Raw genomic sequence first — 18,691 nt, 5'->3', positions numbered from 1 at the left:
ATGGTGTCTGCTCCCATGTCCCCAGTCCAGCAGGATGATGAAGAATCACAGAAAGCAAATGATAACTTAAGTGGTGGATTGCTCTGCCATGGAGCCAAATCCAACTGCAGCCAAGGCGTTTTATAAACTTATGCAGAAGTCTGCAGCTGTACCATAAGCTAGAATAAAGTGGAAAGTTCTGTGCTCAACTGACATTAGAGAAGTTGATGAGAAATGGCCCTGTAGCAGTCTCCCAAAAAATAGGGATGAGAAACTATCCCCTTTTTGCATCAGGAACAATCACAGGGCTTTCTACTGAAAAGTGGGGAAGTAGATTTTGGGGGTGCCTAACTGCAATATATGTGGCCTACATGGAGACATGCATGGTTGCCAAGATGCCGTGGCAGACCATTCCTACACTCATCTTATACCATAATGACATCTTTTTTTTTTTTTTTTTGAGATGGAGTTTCGCTCTTATTGCCCAGACCGGAGTGCAGTGGCACTATCTCAGCTCACTGCAACCTCCACCTCCCGGGTTCAAGTGATTCTCCTGCCTCAGCCTCCTGAGTAGCTGGGATTACAGGTGCCCGCCACCACGTCCAGCTAATTTTTTTGTATTTTTAGCAGAGATAGGGTTTCATCATGTTGGCCAGACTGGTTTCGAACTCTTGACCTCAGGTGATCCACCCACCTCAGCCTCCCAAAGTGCAGGGATTACAGGCGTGAGCCACTGCACCTGGCTTCCATAATGATATCTTAAGTCACATGCCATGACAACAAAAATGCACTAAAAAATGACTAGCAGAATGAATTTGTGTAATTCACTGAGCTTAAGATTTCTCACATAAAATAAAAGTAGCACCTAAATGAATTCCAAGGTCACTTCTACGTCATTTGAATCAATTCAGAATTGTGACTGTACCAAATGATTGTCATTAAATTCATCATGCTAGGTGCATTCAACCTGATAGTCAGGTTTCACCTCAGTAAATCATATACTTTCCCTCAAGTCTTCTTATTACAAACAGCATAGCAAATAGGAACTAAAGAAGTAAACTGTCTAGGTTTCTTTTTCTTTTCTTTTCTTTTCTTTTTTTTTGAGACGGAGTTTCGCTCTTGTTGCCCAGGCCGGAGTGCAATGGAGCGATCTCGGTTCACCACTACCTCCGCCCCTGGGTTCAAGCGATTCTCCTGCCTCAGCCTCCCGAGTAGCTGGATTACAGTCATGCACCACCACGCCCGGCTAATTTTTTATTTTTTTCGTAGAGGCAGGGTTTCCATGTCAGTCGGTCAGGCTAGTCCTGAACTCCTGACCTCAGGTGATCCGCCCGCCTTGGCCTCCCAAAGTGCTGGGATTACAGGCGTGAGCCACTGCGCCCAGCATTTCTAAGAGTCTCAGGAAAACTGTCCCCCTGGAGGTTCTATGCCATCTCTATTTGACAATTACTGGAAAAATGATGGCAACTGAGAGAGCTGTCTCAAAATATCATCACTCAGGTACGACATATTCCATAATGGTGGACCATCTCCAAACAAAGCTAACAGCACTTTGCAGGTTCTCTCGTGGAGATCAGCTATTCCAGGGCCAGCCCCAAAGAACATAGCTCCACATGGGAGCTATATTACATTATCATCATGACCCAGGTAGGTACCAAACTCTCTGGGTGATAGCTTTAATTTAATTCATTCGTTTTAATTATTATTTTATTATGTTCTAATGTTTTTACTCTTTTAAAACCTGGCTGGGCACAGTGGCTCATGCCTGTGATCCCAGCACTTTGGGAAGCCAAGGCGAGCAGATTACTTAAGGTCAAGAGTTCGAGACCAGCCTGGCCAACATGGTGAAACCCCATCTTTACTAAAAATACAAAAATTTGTCATGTGTGGTGGTGCACGCCTGTAATCCCAGCTACTCCGGAGGCTGAGGCAGCAGAATCACTTGAACTTGGGAGGCGGATATTGCAGTGAGCTAAGATTGCGCCACTGCACTCCAACCTGGGTGACAGAGAGAGATTCTGTCTCAAAAATAAATAAATAAATAAATAAAATAAACCACTTCAAAAAGAAAAAACAAAATGTCTGGTGTGATGGCTCACGCCTGTAATCCTAGCACTTTGGGAGGCCAAGGCGGGTGTATCACTTGAGGTCAGGAGTGAAACCAACATAGTGAAACCCCATCCCTATTAAAAACACAAAATTACCATCCTGGCTAACAAGGTGAAACTCCGTCTCTACTAAAAACACAAAAAATTAGCCGGGCTTGGTGGTGGGGCGCCTGTAGTCCCAGCTACTCAGGAGGCTGAGGCAGGAGAATAGCATGAACCTGGGAGGCGGAGCTTGCAGTGAGCCGAGATTGTACCACTGCACGCCAGCCTGGGCAACACAGCGAGACTCCGTCTCAAAAAACAAAACAAAACAAAATTATCTGGGCATGATGGCATGTGCCTATAGTCCCAGCTACTCGGGAGGCTAAGGCAGGAGAATCACTTGAACCCGGGAGGTGGAGGTTGCAGTGAGCTGAGATCGTGCCACTGCACTCCAGCTTGGGTGACAGAGTGAGACTGTATCTCAAACAAAACAAAACAAAACAAAACAAAACAGAAAAACTTTCACAAAAAGAAAAAAGAATTTCTTTTGAGACAGGGTCCCACTTTGATACCCACGCTGGAGTGTAGTGGTGTGATCAAGGCTCACCACAGGCTCAAGCGATTCTCTCACCTCAGCCTCCCAAGTAGCTGGGAATACAGGCACACACCACCACACCTGGCTAAGTTTAAATTTTTTATTGTAGAAGTGGGTTTTCGCTGTTGCCCAGGCTGGTCTCAAACTTCTGAGCTCAAGCAATCCGTCTGCCTCAGCCTCCCAAAATGCTGGGATTACAGGCTGGGATTACAGCCTCCCAAAGTGCTGGGATTACAGGCTGGGATTACAGCCTCCCAAAGTGCTGGGATTATTGTTATAATAATAATAACAATTATTATTATTTTAGAGATAAGGTTTCGCTGTCATCTAGCATGCCATGCAGTGGAGAGATAATAGCTCAGTGCAACCTGGAACTTCTGGGCTCAAGTGATCCTCAAACTACTGTGTAGCTAGAACTACAGTCACGCACCACCATCTATACGGCGATCTATTTTTTGTTAAGATGGGGTCTTGCTTTGTTGCCCAGGCTGCTGGCTATCACTGTACACTCAGTTAAATAATCAGTTGGTGCATCTAGCCAAAAAGTACTATCCGAAAACCCTGAATCTGAAAATATGTAAGAGCGAGGAACTTTTTTTTTTTTTAGACAGGTTCGCGCTCGCTGTGTCACCTAGGCTGGATTGCAACCTCTGCCTCCCAGGTTCAAGCAATTCTCCTGCCTCAGCTTCCAGAGCAGCTGGGACTACAAGCACACACCGCCACGCCCAGCTAATTCTTGTAATTTTAGTGGAGAATGTGTTTTTGTCATGTTGGTCAGGCTGCTCTTGAACTCCTGGCCTCAAGTGATCTGCCTACCTTGGCTTCCTAAAGTGCTGGGATTACAGGCATGAGCCACAGCACCCAGCCAAGAGTGGGGAACATTTAAAATGGTAATCTTGAGAAAGCTGTTTAAGATGTTAAAGTTCCTTAATTTAGCCAGTGTGGTAATCAGCTGAGGGTGCTGAAGAGTGACCTATAATGAGACTGGGTTTTGAACAGAATCTTACATGTTAATACAAATGAGTTTACTACATTTTGTATTTATTATCAGGAGCATTTTTTTCCTAAAGATAAGGCAGGGTATCAGGCTAAGGAGATAACAGGAAAGAAGAAAATCATCTAAAAACTTAAAAAGACAATAAAGTTTTAAAAATTTTTCCAAAAAAAATAAAAGTAAAAAGGCAGAATCATCAAAGCAGCTTTTTTTCCCCATGAAGTAGGCGCACCACATGTTTTTACCTTTTCTTAACTTTGAATCCTACCGCCCTTTTTTTTCCTTCCTTCTTTCTTTACAGACTAGAAGTCTGTGGGGCTGTTCTGTTTGGCATGCAGTATTTTTTTTTTTTTTTTTTTTTTTTTTTTTTGAGACAGAGTTTCGCTCTTGTTGCCCAGGCTGGAGTGCAGTGGCGAGATCTTGGCTCACCACAACCTCCGCCTCCTGGGTTCACGCAATTATCCTACCTCATCCTCCCAAGCAGCTGGGATTACAGGCATGTGCCGTCACACCCAGCTAATTTTTTATTTTTGGTAGAGATGGGGTTTCTCCATGTTGGCCAGGCTGGTCTTGAACTCCTGACCTCAGGTGATCCGCCCACCTCGGCCTCCCAAAGTGCTGGGATTACAGGCGTGAGCTACCGTGCCCAGCGGCATGTAGTACTTTTAAAGCATTCATTAGTAGCCAATATTTAGAAGGAAAGCTATAGTATTAAAACAGATTTCCAGAGTTTCCTGAAAAATAATTTTTTTTAAAGGATTTGCTTTCCTAAAATAGCAACAATCAGTGGAGGTGAGTAATGGCTGCCCCCTGGACAGGTGGGCTAGGTGCTGTCCAGTTCACCAGGTTTCCAACCAAGTCAGCTTTCCTCATTAATGAACAATTGATGTTCCATTTGTTTGTCATTCCTGCTCAGTAGCTTATGTCTCCTAGCCATTGGGGCCAGACAGTGCCAATCCCTTTAGGAGCTTCAGACTAAGCTGTTATGACTATCCTACCAAGGAGTAAAGCCTGGTGAAGAAACAGGCTTTTCTGTTAGGCACAGGGCTTTCGGAGCTGAACAATTTCCCAGTCTGATGGAGGAGCCTGACAATTACAGCATGGAGTAGTGGCCATGTACCTACATTAAGAGTTATTTATGATGAGTAAATAAAGGGAGCAACAGGGGACCAGAGGAGGTGAAATTGTAGCAGGACGAGCCGCAGACAAAACTCCTCAGACACCGGATTAAAGAAGGAAGAGGTTTTTTTATTCGGCCAGGAGTGTTGGCAGACTCGCGTCTTAAGAACCGAGCTCCCTGAAGAAGAAATACATGGCCTTTTTAAAGGCTTACAACTTTAAGAGATCCATGTAAAAGGGTCATGATAAATCAAACATGCGTGGAAAACATGACGAGGGGCTACATGCATCAGCTAACAGAACAAAAAGTTTTACAGTGCTTTCTCATACAATGTCTGGAATTCACAGATAACACTAGTAGTTTTGGTCAGGGGTTAATATTATCATTATTATTTTAACCACCAGGGCCAGGTGGTGGTGCCAAGGTCGTCTAGCTATTTATCTTACTTCTGTTTCTTTCCAACTTTTTGCTTTCTCCCCCTTCTCCTGTCTTATAAACTAGGGAAAAGGGGAGAGGGAAAAGCTGGGAAAGACAGCAGGAGAAGTGGTGGTCTCATTCTATAAAATGAGTAATTTTCACCTTGCGGTATCGACCTCAAGGGCCTAGAGATGCGTCTAACCTACACTTCTGGAATAAGCTGAAGCCCAAAGGGTAAAGAGGCATATTAACACAAATGGTTAAGTTTCAGGCAGAGGGAATAACAGGTAAGGTGTGTGGTGGGGAAGAGACAATGAAAGTGGAGATACCTGGAGCAAAGGGTGACAAGAAGCGAAGTGAGAGATGAAGATTAAGATATAAGCGAGGATCAATTTATGTCGTCTGAACTTAGGGACAATGGGAAGCCCCTGTGATACTATAAGTAAGGGTAAGTTTACTGGGACTCTGAAGTGTTTTGTTCAAGTTATACAATTAGGGACGGAACCAAAAAATGAACTGCTAATTTTAAAAATTAATTCCTAATCAATGTACTATTACTTCCTCGCTCTCCCATGTTTACCGCTGACCCACCAATTCAAAGGACACGGCACATGTTTTTTTTTTTTTTTTGAGATGGAGTTTTGCTCTTGTTGCCCGGGCTGGAGTGCAATGGCGCGATCTCGGCTCACTGCAACCTCCGCCTCCAGGGTTCAAGCAATTCTCCTGCCTCAGCCTCCCGACTAGCTGGGATTACAAGCATGCGCCACCACGCCCGGCTAATTTTGTATTTTTGGCAGAGACAGGGTTTCTCCGTGTTGGTCAGGTTGGTTTCACACTCCCGACCTAAGATGCTCTGAGGCTGATCCGCCCGCCTCGGCCGCCCAAAATGCTGGGATTACAGGCGTAAACAACCGCGCTCGGCCTGCGGAAATGGCCTCAACGCTTCAACCGGAAGCAGAAACTGACCGCGGCAGGCACCACCTAACGGCCGCTGGAGCAAATCTCCACCCGGATAGTCGCAACACCGGAAAAGGTCAGACTGTTTCCGGTAAAAACCCAACAGGGCTGACGTTCAGAGGGCGAGTCTCGAATATCCGGCCAATTTGCCCAGCGCGCGTGCTCCGCGACGACGTATGCCTGCTTTTTGCGCAGGCGCGGGGACTACTGCGCAGGCAAGCGCGTACGCAAACGCGTGCGCGTGCCCGTTCAACGTCCGGAGCATCGGTGCAGTTTCGAGGGTAAAGCGTTTGGCGCAGTAATGTGGACTTTTGTTCTCTAACTACAAGTCCCAGCATACGTCACCCCTCACGTGGGCGCTAGGTGTGGTTTCGTGGGATAGGGTAAGGCAAAAATGAAATGACGATGACGTACCAAAGAGGAAAATAATTGAATATGTTGTTTGAGCGCGTCGCTCACAGAAGCCCCAGTGGCCTAATGGATAAGGCATTGGCCTCCTAAGCCAGGGATTGTGGGTTCGAGTCCCATCTGGGGTGGCCTGAAATTTTTGGCCTTTAAAGTACTTTTTTCCCTTTCTAAACAAAGCGAAATATGCCAACTTTACTTTTTTTTTTTTAAATGGGAAGCGCGTGTGTTTGTGTTTTTACTAGTTGCAATTTTCGAGAATCTGCACACTCCCATGTCCTTTCTCTGAGCCGCAGGTGCCCTGGTATTTGGGGAAACGTCAGTACGTTGACTTTTGATATCCCTTCTATAAATCATTTTAAAATGTCTTCTCAGCGTGTTCCGTATCAAATCCACACACACACCCCGCGCTGGGCCCGCTCCTCCTCAGACTCAGCGGTTGGTCGGCTAACGGGCATCTTAAATGACGTCGTGAAGAAAGGCCCCTATTTACCCAAATCCTTGTTGTGGGTTAGAGGACCTGGTAGCGTCAGTTAACGCTTGGGTTTTGTTTGCTTTTCTTGTTAGGGCGCCCCTCGGCCTTCGATTAATAAGGCTCGGTACAACGGACAAGTGAGCGGTTCCACTGCTAGTCAGTCGATAGGAGGAGCCGGTAGTCGTCCGACCGTACCATTAGGCGCCTGGGCGGGAGGAGGGGTTTTGCAGGGTCGTAGGACGTCGTCGGGCACCAGGCTTGGAGAAGGACAGGAAAATGGCGGCTTTAGGGTCCCCGGCGCGCACTTTGCGAGGACTTCTGCGGGAGTTGCGCTACCTGAGCGCGGCCACCGGCCGACCCTATCGCGACACCGCGGCCTATCGGTACCTTGTGAAGGCTTTCCGTGCACATCGGGTACGGGAGCCCTGTCCCAGGTTCTCCACGTGCTGGGGCGGGAGGAAGAGTCGGGTCTGGGCTGGGATGGGGAGCACGGTGTCTAATTCCGGCATTTCTGAGGCCAACCTTCCCACGGAGCCCTGGTTCTGACCAAACCAACCCAGGCCCTAGGCTCCATGCTCTGGCATAAACTCGGGGACCAAAGGACCGGCGGGGGCGCAGAGTCGCTCTGGGGACGTCAGTCTGTCCTGCAGAGGGGCGGACCCGTCCCGAAGGATTTCATTGGCTGGTCTGTTGCCTTTGTGGAGGGTAAAGTCAGGAAAGTGGAATAGAGGAAATGCTGGGGATTAAAGAATGAAGATGGACTTGAAGGGTGTACTGTCACTAGATTTAAAGCCACAGCATTTGGCCAACAATCTCCTCGTCCGTCCCCTAGAAAAGTTATTCCAAGAAGCATTTCTTTTTGAGACGGAAAAGAAAAACTGGGCTTTAGGGAAGGAAACTTGCTGCCCTTGAGCAATGTTGGGAAAGGGAGAACGATCAACTGTCGAATTTCTGAGCCATGGACGTCAGAATGTAAAATCTTAGAACTCAAATTCACCTAGTTTTTAAAAGGTGATAACTTAGGGGCTGTGCTAGGAACCTGGTCTAAATAGAAAGAATCAGATGCACATGGGTCCTGTCCTTTAAGAAGCTTGCTCCCCACCTGAGGGAGCAATACAGTAAAGCATTTAGGATAAATAAGTGCTCAAGGTGTAGACAACAGGGGCTGGGGTATAAAGAAGGGGTAGTTAGGGAAGGTTTTCCGGAGGAAATTAATCAGGGACCTGAGGGCTAATTTGGAGTTAGCAAGTAAATTGGGGTTAGGGTCCAGATTTAAAAGCTAAACAATTGAAAGCCAAAGGGGAGAAAAATTGCCAATTGAGAGTGGTTTAGCCCTAGGGTGTGGTGGATGAAGTGGAGGTAGATGAGGTGGTAGGCGGAACAAGAATTTAAACTTTTTTGTAAATGTAATGGGAAGCCATTCTAAGATTGCGATCTCGGCTCAGCGCAACCTCCGCTTCCCAGGTTCAAGCGATTCTCCTGCCTCAGCCTCCCAAATAGTACAGGCATGCGACACCATGCCCAGATAATTTTATTTTTCTTGGAGATGGGTTTCTCCATGTTGGTCAGGCTGGTCTTGAACTCCCGACCTCAGGTGATCCGCCTGCCTCAGCCTCCCAAAGTGTTGTGATTACAGGCGAGCTACCGAACCCGGCCCCATTCTAAGATTTTTAAGGAGGTGACATGATTATAGTTGTACCTTATGGGGATACCATTACCCTTGAGAGAGACTTGGTAATGGTTCTGAAATTCATGGTACATTCCGGAAATACCACTCTGGAATGCACTTGAGCGTAGGGGAAGTGGTTTCTATTTCCTTCAGGCTCAGAGCTAACTCAGCCATCCCATTTTCTCTATCCTTTCCCTCTGGAGAAGGGATTCTATTAGGGAGAAACCTCCCTTCACAGGGAAAATGCAGTGTTCTATTTCATTTGATCTCTTTTATATTCTTGTGATCTATTTACTGTTTCCTGTCTATTGCTGACCCTTCTGTCCTCATGATTCAGGCTCAACCAAATCAAGGGCAGTATTCTATCCTACGTTAACCTAGAATTCCCATGTCAAATTCCACACATTTAGGCTTATATATTAATAGAAATGGATGCTATGATTTGTTAATGCTTGATATTGGTGTTGATTTCTCATAAAGTTTTGATTACTAAAATGTTAAATTTGTATTAAAGCAGATTAATAATGTTTTTAAGCAGCTAATGAATGTTGCTTTCAACATGATCTCCAGATCCTGAAACCCACATTCTAACCGCATGGGCAATATAGTGTAGTGAGACCTTCTCTCCAAAAAATTTGAAAATTATCCAGGTGTGGTGTCCCATCCTCTAGTTCCAGTTAATTGGGAAGCTGAGGTGGGAGGATCACTTGAGCCCAGAAAGTCAATCAAGGCTGCAGTGAGCCATGTTCATACCACTGCTCTCCAGCATAGGCCACAGAGCGAGACTCTGTCTCAAAAACCAAGAAGCCACACACATTATAGTTTTCAGATTCTAACGCTAGATATTCAAATAGAGAAAGGGGATTAGACCAGTAGCGGTGGCTCACGCCTGTAATCCCAGCACTCTGGGAAGAGGCGGTGGGTGGATTGCTTGTGCCCAGGAGTTCAAGACCAGCCTGGCAACATGGTGAAACCCTGTTTTCATAAAAAATAGCCAGATATGGTGGCACGCATCTGTAGTCCCAGCTACCTGCGGGGCTGAGGCAGGAGGATCACTTGAGCTAGGGAGATCAACAGCCATGTTCACGCCATTGCACTCTAGCCTGGGTAACAAAGTGAGACCCTGTCTCAAGAAAAAAAAAGGTGGGGGTGGGGATTATGTAGGCAGTGGTACCCAGATTAATCCACGCTTGGACATGGCTCCTTTAGTCACTCAGAGTTATGTACACATCCCCATTTCACTTTTCCTGCCCCTTTCTCACAGCCTTGAATACAGAACTAGTCAAAGAGGGTACAGTGAATCTCAAAAGTATGATGATGAAAAAAGGTTTAGAGTCATTTGGGGACTTTGGAATGGATATGGAATTTCTAGCTTCTTAAAGTCATGAGTCCAGATTTTTCAGATGGATAAGCAAATGGTGAGAGCAAGAACAACTATTTCTCAGTAACTCTGGGGATTGGTTCCAGGACACCCCCCAGCCCTGCTCAGGGATACCAAAATCCACGGATGCTCAAGTCCCTGAGATAAAATGCTGTAGTATTTGCAATATAACCTATGCACATCCTCCTGTATACTTTGTTATCTCTAGATTATAATACCTTGTGCAATGTAAATGCTATGTAAGTAGTTGTTATACTACATTGTTTAGGGAATAATGATAAAACATATGTTTGGTAAGACATGATCATCCTTTTATTTTTTTCTGAGTATTTTTTATCAGAAGTTGATTGAATCTAAAGATGCAGAATCCATGGATATGGAGGGCCAATTGTAATAAGTAATATGAACATAAGCATACTACTTTTATACATAAAACCTTCATTTTTTACTATTTAGCACAAAGCTATCATTTTTCAGACAAAGCAAGTTTTCAATTTTCTTTTTTTTGTTGTTGTTGTTGAGATGGAGTCTCACTTTGTCGCCCAGACTGGAGTGCAGTGGCCTGATCTTGGCTCACTGCAAGCTCTGCCTCCTGGGTTCACATCATTCTCCCACCTCAGCCTCCAAAGTAGTTGGGACTACAGGCACTTGCCACCACGCCCAGCTAATTTTGTTTTGTTTTTTAGAGACGGGGTGTCACCGTATTAGCCAGGATGGTCTCTATCCCCTGACCTCGTGATCTGCCCGCCTCGGCCTCCCAAAGTGCTGGGATTACAGGCGTGAGCCACCACGCCCAGCCAAGTTTTCAATTTTCATTGTAATGAAAGGTGTATGCCACATTAATCAAAGTCACAGAAATATAAATAAAGCAGTCCTTTATTTGCTTGAAAGGGAGAAAGTTCTACATTATATTATTTAGGTGACATTAATGATCAGTGACCTAATTATAATTTCCATATCTACCATTAACCAACCTCTGAGCATCTCTGAGCTTTAGTTTCCTCATCTGTAAAATGAAGGAATTGAAACTAGTGACTTCTTGCAGTACTGACTGAATACAGGAACATTCAATGCAACTCCTTTCAAAAATCCGAAGTAGAGGTCAGCTTTACTAATAATTACAGAGTGCTTTTATAGATGTAGTAGAGGTCAGCTTTACTAATAGAGTGCCTTTACAGATGTATTAAGTATACATGTATATATATACATGTCTGTATTTCCTCTGTGCAATTTACTTTCACTCTAGTGAATGCTTATTTATTAAATCTGTCTCTGTGGACCTGTATCTGTAGCTGGGTTAAGAGTTTCTGACTTGCTGCTTCTCTAGGTCACCAGTGAAAAGTTGTGCAGAGCCCAACATGAGCTTCATTTCCAAGCTGCCACCTATCTCTGCCTCCTGCGTAGCATCCGGGAACATGTGGCCCTACATCAGGAATTTCATGGCAAGGGTGAGCGCTCAGTGGAGGAGTCTGCTGGCTTGGTGGGTCTCACGTTGCCCCATCAGCCTGGAGGGAAGGGCTGGGAGCCGTGAACATGGAGAGAGTATCCTCGGATGCTACATTCATAGGAGAACTGAATAATTTCTATCAATATGTATTTACCATTAAATTTTTTTTAAGTTTAAGATTTTTCTCTGTAATTTTGTTTACTAGTTCTTAGGGGAATTAAGTGGAGGTTTCATGTTTACTCTCAGTGAATTTACTGAACTTTTTGCACTACACTGATGTTGTTTTTCTACTTAAAAAAAAATTTTTTTTTTTTAATTTAAAAAATAGTACAAGCCTTGGCCAGGCGTGGTGGCTGTAATCCCAGCCTGTAATCCCAGCACTTTGGGAGGCCGAGGCAGGTGGATCACCTGAGGTCGGGAGTTCGAGATCAGCCTGACCAACATGGAAAAACCCCGTCTCTACTAAAAATACAAAATTAGCTGGGCATGGTGGCACATGCCTGTAATCCCAGCTACTCGGGAGGCTGGGATAGGAATCGCTTGAAACCGGGAAGCGGAGGTTGTGGTGAGCCGAGATCACACCATGGCACTCCAGCCTGGGCAACAACAACAACAAAGTAGTACAGGCCTTTTGTTTAAGGAATTCAAATGTTATAAAATAAGAGAAGCCCTCTTTTCCTTTGTTCCTCCTCCCTTGGCCCCATTACCAAGTGGTCACTATTACTAACAGTTTGATGTGCATCTTTCCAGATATTTCCTATACATATACAGTTATACATACATACCTCATTTAAAAATACATAAATATGATGTGTTACAGTCCTGGCAGGAAATAGGTGGCACACTCAAATAGGGTCATTGAGGAGAGTTAAAGGGATACATAAAGGTGTGGGTGAATTAAGGTCGAGATGGTGAAGCTCTTAGGGGTTCTCAGTAGTAGAGGTCTTTTTATCTTTTAGTTTTAATTGGGCAGGGCCCGAACCAGAATAGGTTAAGAGAGACTCTAGTGGGGAGTTCTCACCTCCCCAGGCCTGACCAGTGCAGGCCCTTGGGTTGAGGAACATGGCCACAGCTCAGCTATAATCCACAGAGGGGGATGGATGAGTACATTGACATCTCTTTCTGTCTCCTAATCTTGTCAAATTGTTCCTCCTCTTGAACTCCCTATCTGGGCAAATAGCTCCACCATGCACTTGCTAACCAAGACAGAAACTTGGGCTTCATTTGCTATTCCTCTCTCTCCTTATTTTTCACAATTATTCAGCAATTTCGGCTTCTGCAATAGCTCTAATAACCTTCTCCCCCTCTGTCTCCACTGCCTCTGTCCTAATTCAAGCACTGAGAATCTTTTGGCTGAACCAATAAAATAGTCTCCTAAAGGTTCCCTTTGCTTCTTATATCCTTATTTCCTCAAAAATGATTCTTTCTGTGAATTGCCAACACTTATTTACCTTTGGCTCCTTTATGGTATATGTCAGTTTCTTCTGGTAGATAGATAACCTCTTTTCTCCTGGACTATGTCTCATTCGTGATCTTTGCAGTTTCCAAAGCACCTTCCACAGTGACTTACACATTGCATGTATTAAATGTTTTTGAATACATAACTTAGCTCCACTCGGAGAGGTACAATCTCAACAGAACTATTCATAAAGCAATTCAAGCCAGGCGTGGTGGCTCACGCCTGTAATCCCAGGACTTTGGGAAGCTGAAGTGGGCGGATCACCTGAGGTTGGGAGTTCGAGACCAGCCTGACCAACATGGAGAAGCCTCATCTCTACTAAAAACACAGAATTAGCTGGGCGTGGTGGTGCATGCCTGTAATCCCAGCTACTCAGGAGGCTGAGGCAGGAGAATCACTTGAACCCGGGAGGCGGAAGTTGCAGTGAGCCAAGATTGCACCACTGCACTCAAGCCTGGTGACAGAGTGAGACTCTCTCTCTAAAAAAGAAAAAAAGAAATATTTACATTGTGATTCTACTTTTATAATTTACCAGATATATGCTCGGGCAGTTTAGTTGACCTGTGCTTTTTCCCTCTTATATTAAATGGGAAGGCCAAAAAGGTTGTTGTAATAAATGAGAATAATGTTTATATAAAACACTTAGGGCTGGGCCTGGTGGCTCACGCTTGTAATCCCAGCACTTTTGGGAGGCTGAGGCAGGTGGATCACTTGAGGTCAGGAGATTGAGACCATCCTGGCCAACATAGTGAAACCCCGTCTCTACTAAAAATACAAAAAAACTAGCCAGGTGTGGTACTAGGCCCCTGTGGTCCCAGCTACTTGGAAGGCTGAGGGAGGAGAATGGCGTGAACCCAGGAGGCAGAGCTTGCAGCGAGCCGAGATCGCGCCACTGCACTCCAGCCTGGGCGACAGAGCGAGACTCCGTCTCAGAAAAAAACAAAAAACAACAACCAAAAAAAAACTAGCCAGATGTAGCATACGCAAGTAATCCCAGCTACTTTGGAGGCTGAGGCACAAGAATTGTTTGAACCCGGGAGGCAGAGGTTGCAGTGAGCTGAGGTGGCGCCACTGCACTCCAGCCTGGGCAACAAAGCAAGACTGTCTCGGAAACAAACCAAGCAAACAAAAAAATCGAACACTTGCATGGTGCATAATGAGTATTCAACAAAAAGAAAATCTTACTGTTTTCATCTTTTTACTTTATTCTCATTCCTTTTATCATGAACCCTTTTCTAAGCCCTACTGCCACCAGTCTTCAGAAGTATATATGTATTATGTTATTATGGTTTCAATAATTTTCTCAGGCCATTTCTGTTCACATTATAACCAACCTGTATCTCCTATTCATAGTTGCACCATCAATAATCAGCTGAACTCAGTGTTAGAATCGATTCTAGAACACAAACTGTATTGGCAGTAAACTTTCTATACTGGAAGGTCCCAGCCTGGGAATCCTGAGGTTTGGTTACTAGTCTAGTGATAAGTGATAAAGCACTAGTGGAAAGTACTTTACTGCATTTCTTCACTTTGTTGTGTCTTGCTCACCTCCTTTAATGTCAGCTGCTCCCCCTCTCTGGATTTTCCTTCAATAGTACTTAATGTACATAATAATAACTTAAATATGCTTTTCCTTCTAAAAACTACTCTGCCTCTACCTCAAATGCTTTTTCAGCTACTACCCGCTGTTCCTCTTCACAAATGGATGAATTTATTCAAAGACTTGAATGAATTATATTCACTTACTGTATTTTTGAAACTTCTAAAATAAGTTGTATCAAGGTAAATTTACATATAATAAATATACCCATTTTAGGTGTACAGGTCAATGAATTTTGACAAATGCATACACCTGTGTCATAAACATCCCAGTAAAGCAATGTAACATTTTCATCACCCCCAAAAGTTATCTTGTGCCCCTTTGCAGTCAATTCCCCTTCCCCACACCTGGTCTCAGCAACCACTGACCTGCTTATTGTCACTATAGATTTGGCTGTTCTAGTATTTTATCCAAATGCAGCCATACAGTATGTACTCTTTTGAGGCAGCTTCTTTTGTTGAGCATACTGATTTTGAGCCTTAACCTTTTTTTTTTTGAGACGGAGTCTTGCTCTGTCGCCCAGGCTGGAGTGCAGTGGTGCGATCTTGGCTCACTGCAAGCTCTGCCTCCCGGGTTCACACCATTCTCCTGCCTCAACCTTCTGAGTAGCTGGGACTACAGGCGCCCGCCATGACACTTGGCTAATTTTTTGTATTTTTAGTAGAGATGGGGTTTCACGGTGTTAGCCAGGATGGTCTCAGTCTCCTGACCTTGTGATCCGCCCGCCTCAGCCTCCCGAAGTGCTGAGATTACAGGTGTGAGCCACCGCGCCTGGCCACCTTATCTTGTTAGTAATCCATGTTGTTGTTCTGTATCCATTTTCTGCATTTTTCACCACTTATCCTCAATGCACTGCAGTCTGGTTTCCACCCCTCTACTACCATCAAAACTGTCACCCAGCGGTACAGATGACCTTCAGGACACCAAACCCTGTGGATCCTATTTATTTTTTATCTTTGTTGTCTAGGGAGCATTTGACACTATGGGCAATTCCCTGCTTTTCCCTTGGCTTTGATGACATCACCACATTATTATTTTTTTTGAGATGGAGTCTCGCCCTGTCACCAGGCTGGAGTGCAGTGGTGCGATCTTGGCTCTCTGCAACCTCCCCCTTCTGGGTTCAAGTGATTCTCCTGCCTCAGCCTCCTGAGTAGCTGGGATTACAGGTGCCCGCCACCACACCTGGCTAATTTTTGTATTTTTAATAAATTTTATATTTTTTTAATATAAATTTATATAAATTTTAATAAATTTTTTATTTTTAATAGAGATTGGGTTTCACCATGTGACCTTGTGATTCGCCCGCCTTGGCCTCCCAAAGTGCTGAGATTACAGGTGTGAGCCACTGCGCCCGGCCCATATTCTGTTTTTTTCTTACTCTAGTCATTTTTCAGTCATGTTCTGTGTATCCCTTACATGTTGGGTATTCCTCAGGGTCCTGACCAAGGTCCTTATGTCACACTCTACATGGTTTCCCCTGAGCGATCACCTTCACTTCCATGACTTCAGTTATTCTCAAAATGCTGATAACTCCAGTTCAGGCTCCTCTGGCATGGTGAAGACCTGGATGTCCAACGGCCTGGCAGATGACACCACTTAGGTAACTCAGGTATCTCAAATTCAGTGTGTCCAAAATGGAACCTCCTCATCTTCCCCTACAAGTCTCTCCTGGTATTATTCCCTATCAGTTCAATGACACTTTCACTCAGTCCCTGAAGCCAGAAGTCTAAGTTATTCTTTACTGCTTTCTCTCCTTCATATCTTCAGTTAAACATTCACTAAATCAGATTTTATCTCCCAACAAGGCCTTCAATTTTTGTCGCTACTATCCTAGTGTAGACCTCTTACATCTCTTCCCTTAACCACTGCCCTCCCTAATTGGTCCCTTTTACCTCCAATTGTGCTCTCTTCAAGTCCATTTTCCCCTATGCAACACAGATCTGATCTTGTCATTCTACTCAGAACCCTTCAAAGTAAGACTTTAACAAGAACCTCCAGGGCCTAGCCTTTGCCGGACCTCTTCAGCTTCATCTCTATTCTCTGTGTTTGACAGTCCAGCTAGAACTGAATACAGAAATTCAGTTACTGGGAGCCATCGTCTTGATTTCAACATTTTGCTGTTCCTTATACAGGGAAAGTTCTTCCAATCATACTCCCCTTCAGTAGCTCTTTCCTATTCATTCTTCAGGATTTCAGGTTAAATCTCACTTTCTCTCTTTTCTTCCTTCAACAAAGATTTATGAATGCCTACTATATGAGTGAAACTACCTTAGCTACCCTTACCTTTTCACTCTTAAAACAAAAGTGTGGGGAGGTGGCTCCTGTTTGTAATCCCAGCACAGTGGGAGGCCTGGATGGGAGGATTGCTTGAGGCCAGAAGTTTGAGACCAGCCTGAGCAACATAATGAGACCCTGTCTCTAGAAAAAATGTAAAAATTAGCCAGGTGTGGTGGCATGCCCCCATAGTCAGGAGGCTGAGGTAGGAAGATCACTTGAGCCCAGGAATTAGAGGCTGCAGGGAGCTATGATCATAGCCACTGCTCTCCAGCCTGGGTGACAGAGAAAGACCATCTCTACAAAAGAAAAAAAGCCAGCCATGGTGGCCCACACCTTTAATCCCAGCACTTTGGGAGGCTGAGGCAGGAGGATGGCTTGGAGCCAGGAGTTTGTGACCAGCCTGGGCAACATAAGTAGACACCTTCTCTACAAAGATAAAAATAAAAAAATTAGCTGGGCATGGTGCCGCATGCCTGTAATCCTAGCTGCTCAGGACGCTGAGGTGGAAGGATCCCTTGAGGATGGGAGGTTGAGACTGCAGCAGTGAGCCACGATTGTGCCACTGTACTCACCCGGGTGACAGAGCAAGACCTCATCTCAAAGATACAAATTATTTAAAAAAGTTTCTTTCAAGCAGTATAGTTTGTATGCTTACTGATTTTAATTCCCCTGTCTTGAATAAACCAATTACCTAGTTCTTTTGGTTTAGGTTTGGCTCTTGTCATTTCTCCTCTCCACAAGCTTCAGATATTAATACATTTTCACCAGAACTCAGGATGTTTCTGGCTATAAAGTATTGAGTTCTTTGTCTGGTTAAGTGTTAGAGATACAAATATGAACATGTGATAAGAACAAGATGTTCACATACTAGGATTATGTGGTGGGAAAAGTAATGTGTTGCTCTGAACCAAAGGCAGGTTAATCCAAGGCAGTCTGTAAAGTAAGTTTTAATTTAATCTGACTAAAAGATAGTAATTTTTAAAAAATTTGAACTTTAAAATCTACATTAATAGGCACCAATCGGGCGTGGTGGCTCACGCTTGTAATCCCAGCACTGTGGGAGGCTGAGGCGGGCAGATCACCTGAGGTCAGGAGTTCGAGATCGGCCTGGCCAACATGATGAAACCCTGTCTCTACTAAAAATACAAAAGTTAGCTGGGCTTGGTGACAGGCACTTGTAATCCCACCTACTCGGGAGGCTGAGGCAGGAGAATCGCTTGAACCTGGGAGGCAGAGGTTGCAATGAGCCGAGATCACACCTCTGTACTTCAGTCTGGGCAAAAGAGCAAGACTCTGTCTCAAAAATTAATAGGCACCATGTTTATAAAATTTGATTGTATGTACTGATGCCCCAAATATAACTGCAATATTACTTTGTATGAAATAGCCTTTATTTACCATATTTAGTTCATAAATTACAATAAATTGAAGAGCTGTCTGTTGTGGACAGCTAGCAAAACATGTTACTTGTACCTATTCTGTTTTAATTACCTAGTTTTAAGTCTATAGTTCAACCCTACTTTACATGATGTTTCCCTCTGAGACCTTGTTCCTGGAAGAGGAATGGTTATCATCGCTAAAATGTAGACATAGACATACAGAGATTTTTGTTTTCTTTTTCAGATGCTAAGATGAATACATAGTTACAACATTTAAACATTTTGCTTTGGGAGGCCGAGGTGGGTGGATCACGAGGTCAGAGACCATCCTGGCCAACATGGTGAAACCCCATCTCTACTAAAAATACAAAAATTAGCCAGGCATGGTGGCAGGCGCCTGTAGTTCCAGCTACTCAGGAGGCTGAGGCAGGAGAATTGCTTGAACCC

General features: G+C 44.5%; 2 protein-coding genes and 1 non-coding gene across 3 annotated transcripts in view; all 3 read left to right on the top strand.

Moving 5' to 3' along the window:
• The first annotated feature begins 6,294 nt into the window (after positions 1 to 6,294).
• Positions 6,295 to 18,691, top strand: part of LOC105550525 (putative RNA-binding protein Luc7-like 2) — a 111,263-nt gene continuing 98,866 nt past the window's right edge. The window contains exon 1 of the mRNA XM_011995467.1: positions 6,295 to 6,433. The gene's annotated coding sequence lies outside the window, so the exon portion shown is untranslated. The remainder of the gene's footprint in view (positions 6,434 to 18,691) is intronic.
• TRNAR-CCU lies at positions 6,616 to 6,688 on the top strand. The gene has a single exon. It is a non-coding gene; the product is annotated as a tRNA-Arg (tRNA).
• Positions 7,052 to 11,706, top strand: LOC105550524 (chromosome unknown open reading frame, human C7orf55). Its single transcript, XM_011995463.1, has 2 exons — positions 7,052 to 7,446; positions 11,410 to 11,706. Exons 1-2 carry the CDS (start codon positions 7,309 to 7,311, stop codon positions 11,611 to 11,613), a joined length of 342 nt encoding a protein of 113 aa, XP_011850853.1. The 5' UTR covers positions 7,052 to 7,308; the 3' UTR covers positions 11,614 to 11,706.

This window comes from Mandrillus leucophaeus, unplaced genomic scaffold, assembly GCF_000951045.1.
Source record: "Mandrillus leucophaeus isolate KB7577 unplaced genomic scaffold, Mleu.le_1.0 Scaffold49, whole genome shotgun sequence".
NCBI classification, from domain to species: domain Eukaryota; kingdom Metazoa; phylum Chordata; class Mammalia; order Primates; family Cercopithecidae; genus Mandrillus; species Mandrillus leucophaeus.
Note: the sequence above shows the minus strand (reverse complement) of the source record. Positions and strands in the feature narration are given on the sequence as shown.

Coding starts and splice junctions, on each gene's coding strand:
- LOC105550524 (XM_011995463.1), top strand. CDS start 7,309: ATGGCGGCTTTAGGGTCCCCGGCGCGCACTTTGCGAGGACTTCTGCGG. Junction 7,447..11,409: donor AGGCTTTCCGTGCACATCGG/GTACGGGAGCCC, acceptor CTGCTTCTCTAG/GTCACCAGTGAAAAGTTGTG.